This window comes from Pholis gunnellus (genome assembly GCF_910591455.1).
Source record: "Pholis gunnellus genome assembly, chromosome: 18".
NCBI lineage: Eukaryota > Metazoa > Chordata > Actinopteri > Perciformes > Pholidae > Pholis > Pholis gunnellus.
Window position 1 is genome coordinate 18,543,330 of NC_136545.1, and position 20,631 is coordinate 18,563,960.

Sequence of the window (20,631 nt, forward strand, 5' to 3'; positions counted from 1 at the left end):
CTGTATGTTCAGGGATGTATATCCGGTAAAGTGCTACAGAAATGAGCAGAGATGTGGATGTGCATGGACAGTAGAGAGGCAGGAAGAAGGACAAACTTAACTTCTGTCTTTATGAATAATGAAAACATGTATGGATGATGGGTCTTATGATCCCGTGTTCTTGGCTCTTCATGGTCCGCAGTCCTGTTCCAAACTTTTGTGAAAAAAAATTGTGGCCATCTTGCTGTCCGTTGTCGGACTGGTGCTAAATTGTCTTATGTAGTCCAGTCGTGATGATTTTCCCACAGTCAAGTCTGTGTCCTCTGGTTTGCTTCCCGTGGCTTGAGTAACCGATGTGTTCGCCGCCATCCCCCGCTGAAAAATATCCAATGTTGTGTAGTCACTCGAAAAGGCGAAAGGGGAACTCTGGGTGTCTGTCCGTCGGATGTCCGGGAACGTTTCTTCGGCGCTGTCGGGTGGGTCATCTCCAGCTGCATCCTCGGTGTCTCGTTGGATCCAGTCACGAGTCATTTCTGGCGAGTCTCCCTCGTCCTCTGACGCGTGGAGAAGCGATAACATTGATGGCGATGTGCTAGCAGGGGTCACATCTTCTTTCTCAACTAGCCGAAGGCTGTTAGTGTCCCATTCCTCCACCCTCATGGACTCTAGTAGATCCTGAGTGAAGTAAAAAAAACTGTTTGTTATTAAGTTCATTTAATTTCTTCACAGTCGTTCTGGTAACTCGAGGTTTCGTTTGGCTTCCACGATGTTAAAACTGGACGTACATTTATTGAAATCCCAGATAGACACTTACTAGTTCACATGGCTTTTCTATTCTCTGCATTGCATCGCTCTTTCCAGGGCTCGGTATGCTCGGCCACAGGCTCACTTTTGCTCTAAGTAGAGTAGGTAGTGTAGAGTAGATGTGTAGCAGTTAGATATTTATCCATTTAAGAAATGTGTGACAGCCTGTTTAACATGTAAAGAGAGTGGCTGTACCTTTTTATTATAGGAGATCCAAATATCAGCACAGCGGCCACAACTGCAGCGCTTGTGATGAGGCCACTGAGATTAGAAATTTCTACGAAAAAAGAAAAACACAGTAAAGTCGGGATGTTTCTTTGCAAACGTAAGCATCAGAAATGTAATTGCATGCACCATTTGATGGATATAACCTTGATCATTAGTTTTAAACAGGCTTGCTGTGCTTCGTACTCCTGCTCCTGCCCGGGTGAAACCTGATATCTGGACTTCGTACGCTGTGCCACTTTTGAGATTCCCCAATTTATAGCGGTTCAGCATTGGATCCACTGTAATATCTGCAATCAAAGAGTGACACTTTTCAGCATATTACAAATGCACCGTTGACACATCTGCTTTAAAGTTGGACTGAATTTACAGACACTATATGATAATGGACAGTTGGTCAAACAGACGTTAGCCACACTAGCAGAGATCGGTCGGTTGGTACACGACTTTGTTCCTAAAATATCTCAACTACACTTAGCTCAAAGCATCGCTGTGCGTGAGTACAGCCTCGCTGAGCTGCTAGCAGGGAAAATTGTTCTGTTTTAATGTTGTAATTTTAAAGCAAAGCGCTTTCACATCAGCAAATGCAGGAAGTTACGTTAACGAATGTTGCTGCAGAGGAGTGTTTGACTTTCAGCAGCACACTGATTATCGCTCCTGTAACACCACTTGTGTCAAACCCATTACATTTGCTGGCTAACTGTAGAGTTTACGTAATGATAACAATAGTATCAGGCCAGACAGCTGTACATGCCAACACTGATGCATCTTGGAGAGGGTTATACAGGGATTACACGATGTTTATGGATCATTCAAACAAACTGTCCCAACCAGAAAGGATGTTTAGGCTATAGGTGTCTGCATTAGATCACTAAAGCCTCAGACCAACTGCTAATGCTGTGGCTGTAGCTATTTTTCTTCTTTTTTTACCACCAAGTTGTGGTGGTAAACAAATAGACAGGAAATCCATTGAGAGTAATGCACGCAGAGCCTGTGTGTAACTTAGTGTAAGGTGTATAATGCTTACTTCTCTCTGTACTTGACTTTCCGTGGTGGTACTCATTGTAGTAGATCATGTAACCCAGTAGGAAACCTCTGATGTCTTCCTCCGGGATGGACGACCACTGCAGCACCACTGAATTCAGCGTCTCATTGTAGCTGCTGATGTTTGCGGGAGCGCTGACGGGAGCTTTGAGAGCACAATATCAAGAAGTCAGACCGTTTTGTTCTGGAGAAGGGAATCGATATCTAATAGATATGATAGTTATCCTTGTTTTTAGCCATGCTAGGTCAGTCGACCACTTTGATCCGGAGTGAATTATCTCAACAACTGTTTAATGGATTGATATTACATTTTGTACAGATATTCATGGTGCCCAGAGGATGAATCCTAAAGATTTTGTGGATCCCTTTGCTTTTCTTGTAGCACCACCAGCAGATTGACATTTGTAATGTCTCCACAAATGTTGGATGGATTCTCTTTACGTTTTGTACAGATATTCCTGGTCCCCAGAGGTTGAATCTTAACAACTTTGGTGATCTCCTGACTGTTCCTCTAGAGCCATCAGTAGGTCAAAATTTCCTGACATCTACAAAATAGATTGTAACAAATATTTTGCCAAGACATTCCTGTTCCCAAGAGGATGATTCCTAAAGATGTTGTGGATCCCTTTGCTTTTCTTGTAGCACCACCAGCAGATAAACATTTGTAATGTCTCCACAACTGTAGTATGGATTCCCTTAAAATTCGGTACATATATTCCTGGTCCCCAGAGGTTGAATCTTAACAACTTTGGTGATCTCATGACTGTTCCTCTAGAGCCATCAGTAGGTCAAAATTTCCCGACATCTACAAAATAGATTGTTACAAAAATGTTGTCAAGACGTTCCTGTTCCCAAGAGGATGAATCCTAAAGATTTTGTGGATCCCTCCGCATTTCTTGTAGCGCCACCAGCAGATTGACATTTGTAATGTCTCCACAACTGTTGGATGGATTGCCATGAAATCTGATACAAGACATGTGTGACTATTCCAATCACGTTAAACAAAAGTGGAAAAGTATAGCGACTGTGACTTACATCCTTCAGTGAAATAGAACTGTGTTCTCCCATAGGTGCTCTCGCTGTTGTTCACATGCTTCATGTTGCAGGTGTCCTTGTCTGGCCGTGTGTGCAGAGTGATGCTGTATCTCTTATAAGGCTCCAAAGGCTCTGGGTATTTGAAACGCATTATATCAGGAAAGGAAATATATTTCATCAGGTACCATAATCTTCAATAAATTATGTTTGCATACTACTCGTATCACTTGCTGAATTACGCTGAGGAACACATATTTATACAGAACGTATCTTCAAAATGTTCACTGACAATGTTTTTCATTTGTTTACCCTCAAATATCTGCTTGTAGCAGTTAAAGCATGCGTTTAAATACTCAAAAGCACTTGTTTCTTCAGAACATAGTTGGCAAAATAAATTAGTAGCATGTAAACAGAACTTCTTGGGGACCAAAATACATGAATATCTACACACCTGGTAAAGAAGATAAGGTCTTAAAGTTGTTTTTGTTCTGATAAAAGGACATGTGCGTTGCTTTATGGCCCTTCTTTGTCCACTCCGCAGAATAACAGATGTAGTTTTTGATGAGATTGTCTTTCCAATAGATGGTAAAAGATGTATTGCTGTGGACTGTCATGTTCAGCATCCCAGCTCCCATACCTGTGAGGACAAATTTATGATAAATCTACTCTTATCATATCGTAGGCCAGATCTCCAAATGTGACTCCTGTTCAGATTAAAACAGTAGTATACAAGTGAGTACTCACGGGTCACGTCTTCTCGCCGTGGTATCGCTCGGCTTACAGCTGGGGAGGTGCTAGCGTTGTTCACAGCACTGATGTTGAGATGATAAGCTGAATATGAGAGAATCAGTCTGATCTCGGGCTGAGTGGTGCTTATCCGCTCACGTGGAGCCTCTCCTGACGCTTTCCCAACGGTCACGTAGTAGCCATCATGCAGCTCCGTGGCAGAAAACTAACAAACAGGGTCGTTTTAGTATCATAAAGGCATCAGCCATGGCTACACAGAAGATATACTCCCGATTATATTTCTTGTGGAAGTAAAATTTGATGTGAAGAATGACCTTCCAGGTTAAAGAAAGCAGCCGGCAGCCTTTTCTTCCAATAATGTCAGTTTCTTCAAGGTTGACAATGACCGGCTGTGTGGTCAGTTCTGAAAGAGGACATTTATTTATTTATTATATTGACATAAGACGGAATATTTCAACTTGTTTCTCCTGTTCTTGTAATCATACAGTGGAGTAAAAACACTTTGTTTTTGCAGCATTCATCGAACACAATATATAAAAAACTGCTTATATTTGTATGTTATATATTTACTTTAAACCAATAAAGTATAAAACAATCTGACCTGATGGGACAGTGTAGGCTTCGCTCACTGCACACTGTGGGCATTTATCATTGGCGACGCACTGTATCTGTACAGTGTAGACCAGTGAGGAGTTCAGGTTGTCCAGTGTACATTTCGTTGCATTTTGGGATTGCGCGGTCTGTGAACAGCAAAGAAATTAATTAATGCCAGGAGGAGTTATTCAAAACATAAACTCTAAAAAATTTATTTTCCTGGAATAGATATCTTGTTAAACCATAACCTTTATTCAATCAGCGAATCTCAAAAAGAACAAGATCCTCTTTTGCTAAAGAAAACAGATAAACATCTTTATCAAGAAATTGGTACGTAAAACAAAGAAATGCATCGTAACAGCATCAGAGACAGTAAGAGGTCCCTCTAAGATTAAATTAAAGGGGAACTCCAGTGGCTTGACTCTTAAAGGTCAGTTCACCCACAATAAGGAGCACTATTCAGCCTGTGAAAACGGATGTCTTCTGTAGCTCTGAAAGAGAGCTTTTTAAAGTTTGACTAAGACGACGAACGTGATTAACATTGTACCTGCTAAGCCTAACTATGATGTTTTTTACTAAACCTATCCAAGTGTTTTTCTAGCATTTTAGGTTTTGTTTCCGTGTTAACCACGTGCTTCACACTGTTTGAAATAGTGCCGCTCGAAATGTATTTGAGAATGAAGTTTAGTTGTATTGGGGAACGTGATTTGTAGGACACGGGGCTGTTCTTAGAGATGTGTATCATCAACAACGTTAGAGGTGTAGTATGCTTTCTGTTCGCCGATCTCTGACAATGTTACACTGTGAACAACCAATCCGTGTTTAAACTGACAGGAGGAGAGCTAGTAACGTTAGCAGCACTGCTAACGGTCAACTGACGAAGGTTCCATTCAGTTACATTATGATGCGTTCAAGCTCTGCTCAGTAAAAATGGATGTTGGGCGAAGGTAAATTATAACTTTATCATGATGCGTTTCAATGTTATCTCGTGAAATATAGTTTTGGGGAGAAACTTGAATCAACATAGTTGTGTGACTTCAGAACAGTTGAAATATTTTTTGGGATGGTGGCAAAAAGAAAATAGTCTTGGAGACCAGCTGCTATAACCAAACAGAACAACAGAGGGATCTATATCTGCCAATATGGATCATCAATGATTGGCAATTAGTATCAGTGGCAAAAACGTGATCAGGGATCTCTAATATTTGCTTCCTTTTTTCTTTAAAGCTGATCCGATCTGTGAATCCGATCTGAACCGTGAGTTTTATGATCCGTTGCACCACTTAACAACATGGTTTGTTAACTGACCTTGTTCCATGACAGGCTGCCCAGTGCTTTATAGCTCACATTGTAATACTTTATGGCCTTTATGTCCTCCTTTGGCCAGCTCACATTCACAACCAGTCCTCCAGAGTGGCGGCTGAAGGACACCGCAGATGGAGGACCACATCGCACTGAAATATAATTAAAAAACAACGATATTCAGTCAGAGATGTGACATCAAAACCAGAGAAATTAAGAGAAACTTGCCTATAAAAACACAATTTTATGGACTTACACATGCTTTTTGGTGAACCCTTGAAAACTGCTTTTGTGCAATTTGTTGACTCGCTGTTTTCCAAAACCTCCACGACCACGTCTGCATTATCATATAATCGTGTGATCGTTTTAGAGAATTCAGTGATGTTGTGGTTAGCTCTGCAATATCTACTGATAAAGAGAGATGGTTTGAAAGATGAGATGTTAATTGTCAAAAAATCATTGCAAGTGTGTTTTTTTTATATGTTAAACAATATGTGTAATTTTATTTAGGCTAGAAAGGAGAAATCTTACTTGTGCTGTTGTTGTTGTATGATGAGTGTGTATGTCTTTTCTGATGTGTGCGTTCCAGGTTTCCACACACACACTCTCGCACCACGTGGTTTATTTTTCCCAAAACAGTCTAAATCATGAACTCCATCTGAAAGAGAGGCAGTGTGCAAAAAGAGTTTTTAAAAAATCTGATCTGATTTTACAGCTGATGATTGAATCTGAGATGACTCAAATGTTCTTTCTTACCTGGGTGAATCTCACAGTGCTGATATTTGGAAGAAATGTTCTGGGACCTGCAGATCACTGGAACATGCAAGTTGAATATGATGTGAAACTAGATCAGGTGTTACTTTCTCACTGTGTCATTCTTACAAGAATGCTTCGTCTCACAGCGGAGAAACACTCTAAAGATGATTCCACTTTTTAGGAAATCTATTGGATGGCATTTGTGTAATTTTCTTTGTTTTTTGGAGAAAAATCAGTGAAATCATTTGTTAGAGATCACATGATGAAATCACGGATATTTGAGCAGCAGTTTGATGATTAATGAGTTGAAATATAATAAAAAGTAAAATACCTGAACTTGAAGCTTGAACATGAGAGGAGGGTGTAGTGTAGTAAACAATGATCAGACCTTGAATTGAACAGAGGAAGGAAGCTTTAGGTGAAAATCTGCCTTGAATACTAAATACTAGTTGTTTGACCGATATATAATGTATAATGATATAATCGTGCAGGGTACAGAAAGATCCTCCATAGCCCTGGAAACTGAATTTAGTAACTCATATTTTACTTTTTACAAAGAAAACTAAAAAGGGCAAACCCCTACAAAAGGTGTCAATGATTCACTTTATTTTCTATAAATAGCTCGAAATAATCATCCGACAGTAACTAAAAATATAAAATGCAGAAGGAGAAATGAAAGACAACTTACCAAAGATGACAAAATGTGAACGACTTGCATAGGAAGAACATGTTGAGTCTAGAAAATCCAAATGAAATCCACCACCAACCATTGTGGCCCGGCACTGACAGACTCACACCCACAAGCGGCTGCCATTCAGAGTCATGATGCACACAGGAGCTGCTCACTCAGAGTGAACGAGAAGGAAATATTTTGGGGAGTTATACACTGCAAGGGGCGGGGACGCGTTTTGACACAGTTCATAGGACTCGATAAACCGACGGCAGGTCCCCAGGAGTCACTTTGTACTTCTTCTTTCCACAAATAGAGCTGCGCAGCATGTGGGGTTGTACCACAACGGCACTCTGAGTGACTGTGCATTAGATCTCTGAATGAATTTCTCTTTTTCTCTGAGCAGTTACTGAAAACAAGCTTTCTTACGTTCACTGTGACTCAAAGAGTGAATTCAAATTACTTGTTTTTGTCCTGTGATTTCAGAAATTCTTCATGTTCATTTTGCTTTCAAAGAACTGAATGTTGTTTTCATTTGGAAAATCACAAATTGCGCCGCGAGCATTTCATTTAGAATCGGAAACGATGTTTCAGAGAACAGACGTGCTGCTATCAGTTCCTATAAGTGAATGGTTTGAGGGAGCTGTAGTAGAATTAAAATGTCGTCGTTATGAAGAGAACACTGAGTTTTCCTGCACTGTAAAAAGTTAGTTTAAATGTAGGTATATTATTCACTGCACTCATAATAATAGAAAATACTGCATTACGTGGACAATTCATAGCCTGCAAGACTCTGTCTTTAATTATTTTATGTTAAAAGAGAAGAAACAAATCAAAAAGGCCCAACAACTGATAATGACAATATTAGAAATCTTAAGAAAGAATACAAGTTAAAGACATGTTTTAATGCATATAAGAAAGGTTTTTAGTGATCATTTGTGTCTGAATTTGGCTCAATTGCCAATTTCCCTAAATCTCAAGTCATAGAATTATGTTGCTTAACAAAAACAGAGAAACTAGAAAGAATGCAGATTTCTGTGTAATAATAATCCCATTTGGGTGATCCCCTCCTTCTCCCTGTCCACATGGTTTCACTAAGAATATCACAGTTCTCCTTCACTTGAACATGTGTTTTGCTTTTTGCAGCTTCGGTTGTGTGTTTGACCTTCACTGTGCAGAATTAAATACGTGCAAAGTTTGGCGCTAGAAGGCTGTTTTCACCTTCATCGTGCAGCTGATAACGCCGTCCCGACCCACAGCGTCGTCCTGGAAGTGAAGCACCCGCCCTCACGTGAACACTGTTAGCTCTGTCAGCACTGTTCATGCCGTCAGCACCGTTAGCTTCTAGCCGCCACGCTAAGAGCCATGTGGAGGCAATAGATTTGCTCTGAATTTTAATTTAGCACCTTTCAGCAAGTTCATTTAACTTTTTTATTATAAAAAAACAAAACGTATTATGAATATTTTTGAGATAAATTAGCATTTTATGTATTTCTCAATTGTTTCAGATAACATCTGATGTGATCGAAAGCTCCGGAACAGCCACTAAATGGACCTTGTGGTGAGACTCTAATGACCCTTTGAACCTCATAAATTAATAACTTTTAAATGACTATTAAAAACCCCACCAGTCAAATTAGGCATGATCACTAGTTCCCTGTTTTACAGGAGTTTCAGGTATTGTTCTTAAGTTTAAGAAATGTCTTTCGTCATTGTTTCGAGGAAATCTACTTCCTACTACTTTACTGTGTGGGTGGTTTTATTTTAAATGTAAGGACAGGAAATGCCGCCCCTTGCTTGGAGAGCTGCAGTGAGGGGAAGATCAAATTTCATCTGCGCTCAGTTCGAGAGGTCTCAGTAAAGCAACAACAGCAGTATATGTTCGGGTGCATTTATGTGTCGTCAGTTTTAAGTATTCATGTACTTTTAGCTGCATGTTCCTCCTTCAGGGCTGAACTGTAAAGACACAGGAAGTTCAGTTCTCACCTCACTGAGTTCAGGCCCAAAGAACATACTTAACGCTGTTTATCATGAAGTTGATTTTAACACTCCACTTTACCACCGTACCAGCTGTAGAGCAAAGCTTGAACCCTCGGTTGTTGTTGTGTGTTGATGCCCATGCTTTTAACTCGAGGTGTGGGCGAAGTTAAAAAAGGTCAACAAGTTCGACGTGAAGAAGATTTTCAGAACAGTTTTGCTGGAGATGTAGTTCAGGATTTCATGTTTAAAATAAAAAAGCAGTGATTAAAATAAGAGAAGAACATCTTAAAGATCCTTTGCCACAGGAAATTAATTTCCGTTGAACAAAGCAGATGCCTGCCAGCTCATGTTTGTTTCACACGTAAATTTCCCCACCTCTCTTATCATCCCTGAGATCAGCGAGGTGCTGGAACTCACTTGTGGGCTACGAGGGTTGAAAGCTTGTGTGGGTTCCTCTCATGGTGTTGTGCTTTGATGAGAATCCTTTAGTCTTGGTTTTAGCTACCATGAGAGCACAGGATTTAGTAATCCTTTCTACAGGTGTTCATCATTTCTGCTGTAAGAAATCTCATACCTGATTCAGGAAATGCATCTGAACAATAAAATCTAGATTTTATTAACCTGAGAAGAAATGTTCACTGAAACTTATTAAATGTGATTAAGTTAAGTTTTTCAAGATAGTTCAAATTACCAGAATAATTGAGTCCCCTTTCAGAAGTCACCAGGATCTGGACTGTAATGAAAAGGGTTCAAGGTTAGCAGCCATGTTATTTTGAGTACGTCATTACCAGGATTCTGCACAAAAAAAGAGTTAAAACTACAACATTAACAGCTGAGCAGCAACATCCAGAACACATTATGAGTCGACCGCTAACCTCAGCGAACAGCACCCTCCTGTGGAGAATCTGTGAACTAACCAGTATGTATATATTTAAAAATAAATAAAGATAACATGAGAGAGACACATGCTGCATGTTGATGTGAGGTTGATGTCATTTTCACCAGAAGAAGAACTCAGACTTTGTACGTGGAATCAAACAGGAAAAGTAAAACCGTCAATAATACCCTGTGACAAATAAAAGTCCTGCATTCAAAACCATACTTCATTAAAAGTACTTAAGTATTATCTGCAATGTACTGAAAGTATTAAAAGTAAAAATACTCTGTCAGTGTTTTACTATTATACATGTTTTTGAATTAACATCTTAGTAACGATGCATTTTTCCAGCTGATCCAATGTTGTTCTTGTGAGATGGTTCATTTATCTGAAGAAGTAGTTTTCTCAACACATAAAGGAAACAACTTTATCCTTCAGTTCATCCCAAACATTCAGCATCAACACATCTGGATATACAGTATGTGGTTCTCACTGGTATATATGAAGTGGAAATATTCAAGTGAAGTACCTTGAGTAGGCCTGAATGTAGCTGGATTCATCATTCCACCAACAACAGGTCATCTCTGAACGTGTGTTTTTCTTTAAACAAGTTTTTCTTGAAAACTACTCTGTGAGTATAGCGGCAGTAAACAAAAATGTTAATATTTGTCTAAAAAACAAATGCTGAGAAACAGAATGATAATTTGTGTTTGTTCGTGAGTTAGTTCGCCTCTAAAAACAAGCAGAGGCCTGCTGATGTTCAGTGGGTTTGATGTTCACCATCTTAGTTTAGCCTGCTGACATTCTGACGGCAGCGTTGGGGCTCGGGTTTGAGAATGGCGAGCAAACATGCAAGCTTGCATTTTGCACATGCTCCTTGTGAATGTCAACACTCTTCAGCTGTTGACACATCAGATAGTCAACAGTATAATGGCCTCAACACCTCAGTAGTCTGTTTACACTATGAAGCCCAGTGTAGCATGACATAATGTGGTAGATAAGGATTATGGAGGGATGAAGCTTGTTGTAGTCTCACTGCGTGAGGAGTCCAGGCTGAACAGCGAGACCAGAGGACGGTGTGTGTAGTGGAACTGGTCCTAGATAAATGTCGTTTTTTTGGTGTGTATTGGGTCAATTATGTTTTAATTGTGTGTGTGTGTGTTTAAAATCTTGGATTATTAACTGTGCTGTATGCTCTTGAACAAGAGTGTAGATTTGGTTTCAGAGACAGAATGACAAAAGAATGAGATCAATTTGTAGGCTACATGAAAAAATACAAAATTAATCTAAATGCTGTATTCATTGCTGCACTACTAATGGACTAACAATCTTGATAATCTTTAGTTTTCTTAATAGAGGTGCATTGTTCCTGTTAAATAAACCAATAAATAAATAAATAACCTTTGAACAAATGGTGATAACCATTTTTGAATCCCAGAATCAAAGTCAAATCAAAAGAAAATGATAAAAGAAAAAGAGAGAAAGCTTTACATTTTCAGCTTGTTTGCACTTCTGTAAACTTTCAGGGGAGACCAGTATCAGGACCGTCATGAAAAGGGGTTCATGGATAGAATAAAGGCCAAAACATACCACTTTATTTTGGGCATGTCAAACTTGTAAACATCACATCCTGGTTTCAGAAAGCTGAATCCTGGTTCTAATCATAACATCATGCAACATGACTTCAGGCTGTAGGTGTGGCTCTCTGTCATCCTTTTTTAAGTCCAATATTTGCAATGGGAGAATACAGAAGATTGTGCAACATTATGCATTACTCCACACCCTTTTCCTTCATATTTTTGGGGGATTCAATGTCCCAAAGCATTCCAGCTATAGGTGGCTAATCTGTACTCTTTTGCGTGACACAAGCCCCCCTCGTCAAAAATTCCCCAAAAAACGAAATAATTGCTTTGTCATGGAAGTTGGAGTTGCACAGACAGAACCCACTAGAATCATTCCTCTGTTTCTCCACGGTACGACTGTTAAACCAGTATTAGTAAGATCAGAGATGAGAACTGCAAGAGTCCCCTTCCAGAGGAGACCAGGACTGGAATGAAAAACGGTTCAAGGATAACAATAGCAAAAATACCACTCTATTTTGGGTATATGTCAAACTTCAACAATCAATCAATTTGATTTAAAGTGCAGAATCGCCTTGCAGCATGTTCCCAATACACCAAAACTAAAAAAAGGAATACATAGAACAAAGTATACAGCCAGCAAATATAATAATATCCATTAAATAAACAATCAATCTAAATTTAACCTGCCTGAAAGGGTTTATTTGAATCCAAAACCACGATCTGTCCTTAACCAAACAGCCATGTTCTCTAAACCTAAAAAATGTAGGTTTTTAACATTAGTAAAAGCCCTGAAGGCAAAACTTCTCCCATGTGTATCTCCACTGCCTCTGTTTGGTTCGTTTGGAAGCTGCGGTGATCTGATTGGCCCGCCCTCGCACGTTGTGGGCGGGGCTCAATTTAGGGTCTCGCAGAAGCACCGCTCGTGTGTTATGAAGGCAGTGACAGCATGGAGTCACGCCGTCCGGGAAGTCGAAGCGCGACAAAATATCAAACAGAACTTTTTAACTGAAGAGGAGACCTCTTGCGCAGCGCGTGCATCGATATCAAACCGGGTTGATACGTATTGTGGTATGATTTTATGGGGGCTCGCGACTCATAGCGAAAATGAACTCACCGGACAGGTGCGTTGACAGGTTAATTAACAGATAGGCTTTGAGGTGACGTCGCATCTTTAAATGCGCTTGTTATTGATTTGAAATTGATGACAGTAGTTGATATATATTTTTTTTAAAATGGAGCATCAACATCATTTGTCGTGTGGAAGTGAGTCGTCGTCGTCCGGTTCAGACACACTGTCAGAGGGAGAAGAAATGACGCCTGAGCTGGACGTCAAAGTTCCCGGAGATGATGCTCACAACTCGGACTGCGAGAGTGTCAACGAGGCGGAGGAAGACAAGGAGACACCGAGGGACGAGGAGAGTGACGACGAAGACGAAAAGGTAAACACACACACTCGCACACACACACACAAACTACTGCAAATGTGAGGTGAAAACTCAAACTGCATGGGTTTTTACTTTGAATTTGAGGCGTGCCAGTAATCCTTCTTAAACGCCTCCGCGGTCGGTAATAAACTTTAACTAATTAATCTCCTGCTGTCAAAATATTTGTAAACAAGCACCTGCATCAGCTCAACGTGCGAGCTCGTGTTTGGTTTGGGGTTTGCACACGTCATGAAGTCAGTGCAGCTCACAGTCTCAGGAATAATTCATGCTGTGAGCTTCTTAAGACTTCATGCGCTCTATTATTATTAATATGCTGTTGAGTCTCTCAGCACGTATGTGTGTGAACTGCTGCTCTGCTTGCAGTGAGATGAGTCAGCTGTAGTAGAGGTTTGTCTTCATGGTGCTCATACATGATTCCCTATTTGTTCAGCCTCAAGTTGTGCCTCTCATGTTTTACCATCACTGAAGGTATTGCTGCAAACTTATTGAAAAAATAATCTGCTTCACGATGGAAAGATTTTCCAAAGTTTCCTCTTTTTTTTTTCTTATCTAAAACAAAATGGTAGCCAGAAATACTGTGTTGTTGCTCAATTTGTACAACATGAACAAAAATATTTAAAAAATGATATCAGTTGTCTAATACAGCAGTCCTGCACATAATGTTGTATTAATAAAGGTAGTATTTAGTTTTAAAGGTACTTTTTAGAGGCTGCAGTTTGTGGTGCTGTTGAATTGTATTACATGTTATTGAAAAGGTGTTTCTAATATTTTGTCCACCCAATGAAATACCTTCACAAGTGTAAAGCGAGGCTCATACTCTGGCAAGTAGACTGATCTTATGAAAGGGGCATGCTGTTGTTGTGGTGTTCATTCAGGAAACAGATGGGGAAAATGAGGAAGACAAAGATTCACTCGGCCTTTATTTTAAACAACACTTTCCATGGACGCGTCTGCCGACTGGTTGGACTGGCTCAGATGAGCATGATGCAGCCTGATGCCTGCAAGGGTGTGTTTGAGAAATTACCTGATCCGTAAACACGACTCATCCAAAAAGCACAACATCATGCATGGCTTCAGGCTGTATAGGTGTGGCGGTCTGACGTCTATTATAAAGTCCAATGCATGCCGTGGGAGAATACAGAAGATTGTACAACGTTATGTATTACTTCACACTTTTCCTCATGTTTTTTTTGGGGGGGGGGATTCAATGTTCCAAAGCATTGCAGCGAGCTAATCTGTACATTTTGGCGTGACACATGGCCTCAAAATATTATAACTCTTTTTGTCATGGAAGTTGGAATTGCACAGACAGAGAATCCATTTGTTTCTCCTCACTACGACTGATAAAACCAGGATTTGTAAGCGTATCAGACTCTCCAGCAGGCACATAACCCCCCCTTGGGGTGGTGTCATGTTTGCCAACACTGGCTCTTGACTAATTTGGTTTGGCTGAGTAACAGTTTGACAGACCATTAGCTTAATAGAAGTGAGGCACAGACTAATACCAGTCTCTTATATTAGAACGGTGTCGCGTCGCCCCCCCCCCCATAGTTGCACTGAAATCAAACCAAAAGTTAAACGGACTTCAAAAGCCATGAGCAGCTTCTATTGGATGAACCTTGTCCCCCTTTTCTCCTCCTGAGCCCTTTTTGAAATGTCAGTTTGAAGTCCATTTAAAACCACTGACCTCTGTACTTGGCCACAGAAGACTAAATGTAATTTGACCCGTTTTACGGCACTAAATCATCACGTGTCTGGCCAAAACACCTCAAAGTAGGTAAGCTGACCTTCTGTTGAAGAGCAGCCTTGAAGTGGTATTACTACAGGGATAATCGGGGGAAACCCGACCTCTGCCCGTATGTTAAAGAAGGAAAGTCTTCTGAGAACTCGCATGACGTCTCCTTTCCAGACTTAGCCTCGGCCACTGTTTCAAGGAGTGAGACGCGTCCTGCGGTGGTGCTTCATGGAGTTCTCTGGTGTTTATTTGGTGCTTGTCTTCACAAAATCTCAGTGTGTGTGTGTGTGTGTGTGTGTGTGTGTGTGTGTGTGCTGCATCTTTGTCCATCCAAGACATGTGAATCAGTCGAGCGTGGTGGGCTGTGACGGAGAACATTATCTACAGTCGAGATGCGATTATCCCACGCATAACCCTTTTATACATGCACAAGATAAGATAGCAGCAATAGATTGAAATAGGAAAGCATAGTGCATTAGAGATTATTTATTTTTGTAGCTTTTCTCTGTTTTATATCGTTGTGAATTTAATATCGTTGGACTGTTGGTCGGACAAAACAAGCAATTTGAAGACTTACGGAACATTGTGGCAGATATTTCCATAATATTCTGACGTTTTCTCGTCTGGCTACACCGTACGATCATTTCATTATTGATGAATCTGCTGATCCAATCGGCATTCTGAACAACGGCGTGTCTGCGCCGTGAGCATCCTTCTGGTTTCCGGGATCCACCGTCTCTCAGGGAGCTAAAGTGGAATTCCAACATGGACACCCAAAGCACCAGCAGAGGATTTACTTCCTTCAACCTGCCTCAAGAGCTGCTCATCCAGTTCTCCTCTGCAATTATCCAGTCTGCTCTGTGAACATCCATCACTGTGTGGTTTGGATTCACCCCCCCACCGCGCTGCAGAGCACTGTGGGCCAAAACCACCAGACACAAGAACAGTTTCTTTCTGCAGGGCGTCTCTCTGACGAACCGTTAAATCAGTCGTACTACAGCAATATCATTCACAAGTACAATATGTATGAAAAAAATGTTGAAAAAAGGCCGAGATGACCTCTTGTTTTGTCAGTTCATTGATTATGAATCCACAAATCATTGCTGCTTTAATTTATAGACGCAACTTCAGAAATCACTTGTTTTGTCAGACTTTCTCTGAACCCGAAATATATTTAATTTACTCTAACATATCACAAAAACAATCATTTTTGAAAAGCTGGAACCAGAGAATATTTGGCAGCTCTAGTCAATTTAAAAACACGTTTTACCATAGGGATTTAATCTAAGTAATTAAATAGGATTTATGGTATAAAAGCATGGGTTTGATCCTCATGTGAGGCACATGTTTGAACATGACTTGAGGCTTTATTTTATGCTTTAGTTGCACGAACGACTGTTACAAATCATTGCCGATTTGAGATAATACTGCTTGCCAAGGTACACAATCTGTCAGTGTGTTAATCATTGTGTTCCTTGTCTATATATGTCCGGCTGCTTTTATATCCCCCCCATAATCATAAATCCTCTGTTCCCATACTTTATCATCTCTACCTCTCATGTTGTGATAGCGGAGTATGGGAACCGCCAGTCTGTTATGCTTAATCGCACCATTTCCTATTTGGTTTTCTTACATTTAGATTTGCTGCTGGAACAACAAATCCTCGAATTCCCACAGAGGATCCGATTTTGTTAAGCCTTAATTAAATGTTACACCTTTCAGCAAAAAAACAAACCAGCATCCCCACCACCATGATAAGTAATAATAACTGGAAGTGGGCGGGTCCTTTTGCCATAGATCAGAGAACATCTGGCAACAACAGTGATTATTCCTTTTCTTCCCACATGCCAGCTTTACTCGTTCAGTCCTGCAGATGTTTGTGTAGCACAGTAGTCACTTGACAATCGGGTGGATTATCTTCAGTACACAGAGAGAGCACCAACATAAATGGAGTGACTTCCTCAGTGGTGGGGTGAGATGGAAAGTGCATTGAGTCATGCACAGCCTGTGCCACCCAAGAACACAGTCAAAGTTTTTTTTTTTAGGCGGATTCACTCGATATTTTCATGATAACAATATAACAATAACAACATAAGAACATGAAAACAATGTGAAAGGGGGCGTTATTAGTGATCTGCAGCTGGGACTAGATGAGAAATAGCCTCTTGGCTAACTCTGGCACGTTTACAGGAATGTTTTATTAATGTGCACTATCCCTACTAAATAATCCAATAAATGAAAAAACAAGCTCCCGTTGACTTTACGAAGTGTAGGATCCAGAGTATTTAGGGCATGACTCATATTAGGGGCTAAAATTCAGGATATCTCGGCCTCTGCTCCTTTTGATTTTGACCGTTTCTTTTTAAAACCTGGTTCTTACGCGTGCCCCCAACTATAAAGAAGTGCAATACTAAATTGTTTGAGCAGCCCTTTTAGGATCAGACCTGTGTTGTGCCGTCCCAAAGTACCTCACTGAACACTGTTAACACTTTTAGAGTCAAACTGATCTTGGCTGTGTTTGCTCATCTTATGCAATAGTGTGACCAGTCATACTTTACACATGTGCTGTCTGAGGCTATGCCAGACTCAGAAAGCAGTTCATTCATTTTATTGATATACTGATAGAGCATTTTTCCTACAATTCACTCCCTGTTCTCAGCTGTATTGGGCTGGATAGCGCTTAAAAGGCACCAGTATCCTTAAAGGTGCATTATACAGGGTCATTATTCAGAGAAATAATTTGCAGCAAACAACTATTTGCTGTGCAAAGATATAGAAAGAGTCTACCTGAGCAGAGGATGAAGTGGCTTTCCCTCTGTGTGTTTTGTAATCCGAGCTTCTTGTGCATTCATGGCCGCTGCTATGTGCAGTACGTAACACTGTTAGCTCTGTTAGCGCGGTTAGCTTCTTTGACAAACAAGTCTCTGGAGGTTGTTCTTTAAGCATTACCGATGGCTGACTTGAAGTCAAGAAATGCACATTCATCAGTTTAAAACTCTGTAGTTTATTTTGGTACAATGTTTTCCATGAGTTGTGTTAATGACGCTTAGAAAGCAGGGACTTTTTTTGAGAGATGAAAAGTATTTTGAGGACAAGAATCGACAAGTAAAATGTTAAAACCTGAGGCTTGTTGCTGGGTTGGGCTTCGATATGCTTGGTATAAGGAAACAAATGTCTGAGCTGGCAGACAATGATGTCAGTGCTCATTGATGTCGGATAAAGGGAAAAACCAGCGGGACTTTGGTTATTGGACTAAGAAATTCATTATTTAACTGGAGATTTTTTAACAAAAATTAAAAGATCACATTTTCGTTGGGTATTCTTAATTAAATTCTTAATTTTAAACAATCAAGTCAAGCTGTTAGTAGTCTCTCTTTCCTTTCTGCATCCTCTTTCTCAATCTGACATGACCTGGTAAAGTCGTGCATTGCACCAGTGCTCTTTGTGCATCAATATTTGCTTCTGTTTGACAATATTTAAACTCTCTCTTTATTCAATGGCTCAGCCCTGAAATGAGCGGCCATTTATTTAGTCAGGCTGCCAGTCAGGGTTATTAGAGGGGCATCCAGTGTCAGTGCATGCTTTGTGCAAAGAGGATTAACACAATCGGGTTAAGACTCTTTTCACTCCCATTGTGGACTTGTGGTCTTTCCAGGATCCGCCGCTGATTTTTGACTCTTCTTCGCTGACCTTTTGTATGCGCGAACGTCTGGGTTTAATCTACAGTTTTGGACGTCTGAGCATTCGAAGTGATACAGGAGCTTAAGTTTGTTGATATCTAAACATGTCTCTGGGTCGGAATTCCCCTTCATGTCGGTGGACATCATCGGAGGGAAGCAAGGTGAGCGACTCCGCAGGTTGACTGGATTAGAAACTACGGTGACTGTAAAGCTCCAACCGAGACGAAAGTGGTTTGAACCTAATCAGTATCGTATATAATCATTTCCTAAATGGTTGGTAACGCGTTATATTTTAGTTGTACGCAAAGTGTTTGTCAACAACTATCGCTCCGCCTTTGGTTACCCATAAGTGAAGGCTGCTCTATCAATATAGTAAACAATATAAAATATGTCTTCATAGGAGAAGTTCTAATTGTTGACGAATACTGTACAAATATGAAAACTTCAAATGTCCTTATACCTGCTTAAGGGTACGTTAAAGTGTGTAAAAGTATTCTTTTATACAGTGCTTAGGAACGCTGCACGGTTAGCGCTGTGGAGGACAGTTAGCAATGTGGGCTGTAGTTTAAAATACAGCCTGGGGTAAATAAGAAGGAAGGTCATGAAGCGTAATATCTCTACGAGTTTTACATTTCACTGACCTTCAGTCACACACTGTTACCACAACTGTGGACACATTTTGTATCAGTAACGAAATTATGAAGTCAAACAAACAGCCGCAGATCATTCACTCTTTCCTGACAACATTTCTTTTATTAAACATGTTGATGGATTCAAAATGATTCCTGGCTGACTCTGGAGACGTTTCTCTTTTTACCCGAGTAGGGCTCAAATGAGATTCCTGTAAAAAAAACAACCGCATGTCCAATGGTTCATGGTTGAATCGGAGACACAAATACAACCTTTCTTGTTCCCAGATGCACATCATGTTCGGTACACCAGATTTTATGGAATGCATACAATAAGCCTCTAATGACTTCCTCGGTGGAAGACGTAACGCATGGTTTGATCCTTTACATGCGCAAGATAAGAAATCGTCGCAGTCGTATGAAATTGGAGAAGGAAAGCACCGCTGTATTTTTCGAACTTTAGATCATGTCAACACAGGAAACGCAATTCCCCTGTGAGGCCACACAAAGTGCAAACACTGAGACGAAGGGACAGCGTCCATGTAAGGAGAAAAATCAAGTGTCCATCGGTTGACGGAAACGTGGAAGACCCTCGTACAGTTATTTGGATTTTAGCCGTGAGACTGTGAAGTGTGCTGTTTTTCCCCCATGAGTAAACACTTGAGATCCTCAGAGCAGAAGGCAAAGGAAGAGTGGAATTCGGGGAGAGTTGAAGTAGACAGATGTTGGGTGATGAGGTCGGCCAGAACATAGTTTGCTCTACTGCAGTTGACCCTGAGAAAAAGGCCGATGAGCATGTTCCCTAATCTCAAGAGTTCATCGAGTACGGTTCACAAAGATGGAAGCGTTGCATGAATTGACCATCGCATTGTATAATCACACCAGATGTTTGTTTTGTAGGCTACTAAAAATGAAATGAGAAAATATGTTTCAATTTACAGAAACAATCCTCTAATTCCTTCATGAAACTGACCCTTCGCTAAACCCCTCCCCCCGAACAGTGATGGTCCAATCATAGCCTCTCTTTGAACAGTTGAGCTTGTTGAACCATCAACCTTTTAAGCGTAGTTTATACTCGCTCTGCTGAAGCTGGCGAGCCCAAAAAGATGGAGGTTGGTTTATGGCTTTTTGCCGGTTACACCTACGGTCTATGGGTCACACTCATCTTTTTGATTCTTCACAGTTCATTTTGTTTTGTACGCTCTCTGGCGTTTCGGAGAATAGTGCAACAAACATTGAGCTGAAAAGCCTCTGTGCATGCTCGGAGCTCGCGTGCCATCGGTGGAAGCTCTCGCTGCGGTGCCATGCGAGAGTATAAACAAAGCTTCTGGCTCTTTAATCTCATGCAAACGTGTTATAGTTTGCTCCTACAATTTGTCTCATAGTCACTAATGTGGAAAATTGCTTTAAAACTAGAATGGGAGAAAAACTGGTTTTGAATGTATTTATCATCCCACACTTGTGGAGTTCTGTGTTTTATTTAGTGCATTTGTTGTTCTATGGTTGGTTTTTTGTCTACTTGTCATACCTGACAACGCGCTCCCTG

The 20,631-nt window shown here is 40.5% G+C and overlaps 2 protein-coding genes across 3 annotated transcripts in view; one reads left to right on the forward strand and one right to left on the reverse strand.

Annotated features, from left to right (window-relative positions):
• Positions 1-42: 42 nt before the first annotated feature.
• LOC306710669 (interleukin-31 receptor subunit alpha) lies at positions 43-9,276 on the reverse strand (the record flags this gene model as incomplete). Its single annotated transcript, XM_079179311.1, has 14 exons — positions 43-654; positions 794-875; positions 979-1,060; positions 1,155-1,298; positions 2,036-2,197; positions 3,088-3,219; positions 3,539-3,725; positions 3,839-4,039; positions 4,149-4,237; positions 4,436-4,574; positions 5,737-5,848; positions 6,262-6,388; positions 6,487-6,543; positions 9,216-9,276. 14 exons carry the CDS (start codon positions 9,274-9,276, stop codon positions 169-171), a joined length of 2,061 nt encoding a protein of 686 aa, XP_079035437.1. The 3' UTR covers positions 43-168.
• Positions 9,277-12,596: 3,320 nt separating this feature from the next.
• mast4 (microtubule associated serine/threonine kinase family member 4) overlaps positions 12,597-20,631 on the forward strand; it is an 80,628-nt gene continuing 72,593 nt past the window's right edge. For both annotated transcript variants that reach the window (XM_079178610.1, XM_079178611.1), the window contains exon 1: positions 12,597-13,035. In XM_079178610.1, the coding sequence (XP_079034736.1) occupies positions 12,829-13,035 (207 nt within the window). In that variant the 5' untranslated portion in view covers positions 12,597-12,828. The remainder of the gene's footprint in view (positions 13,036-20,631) is intronic.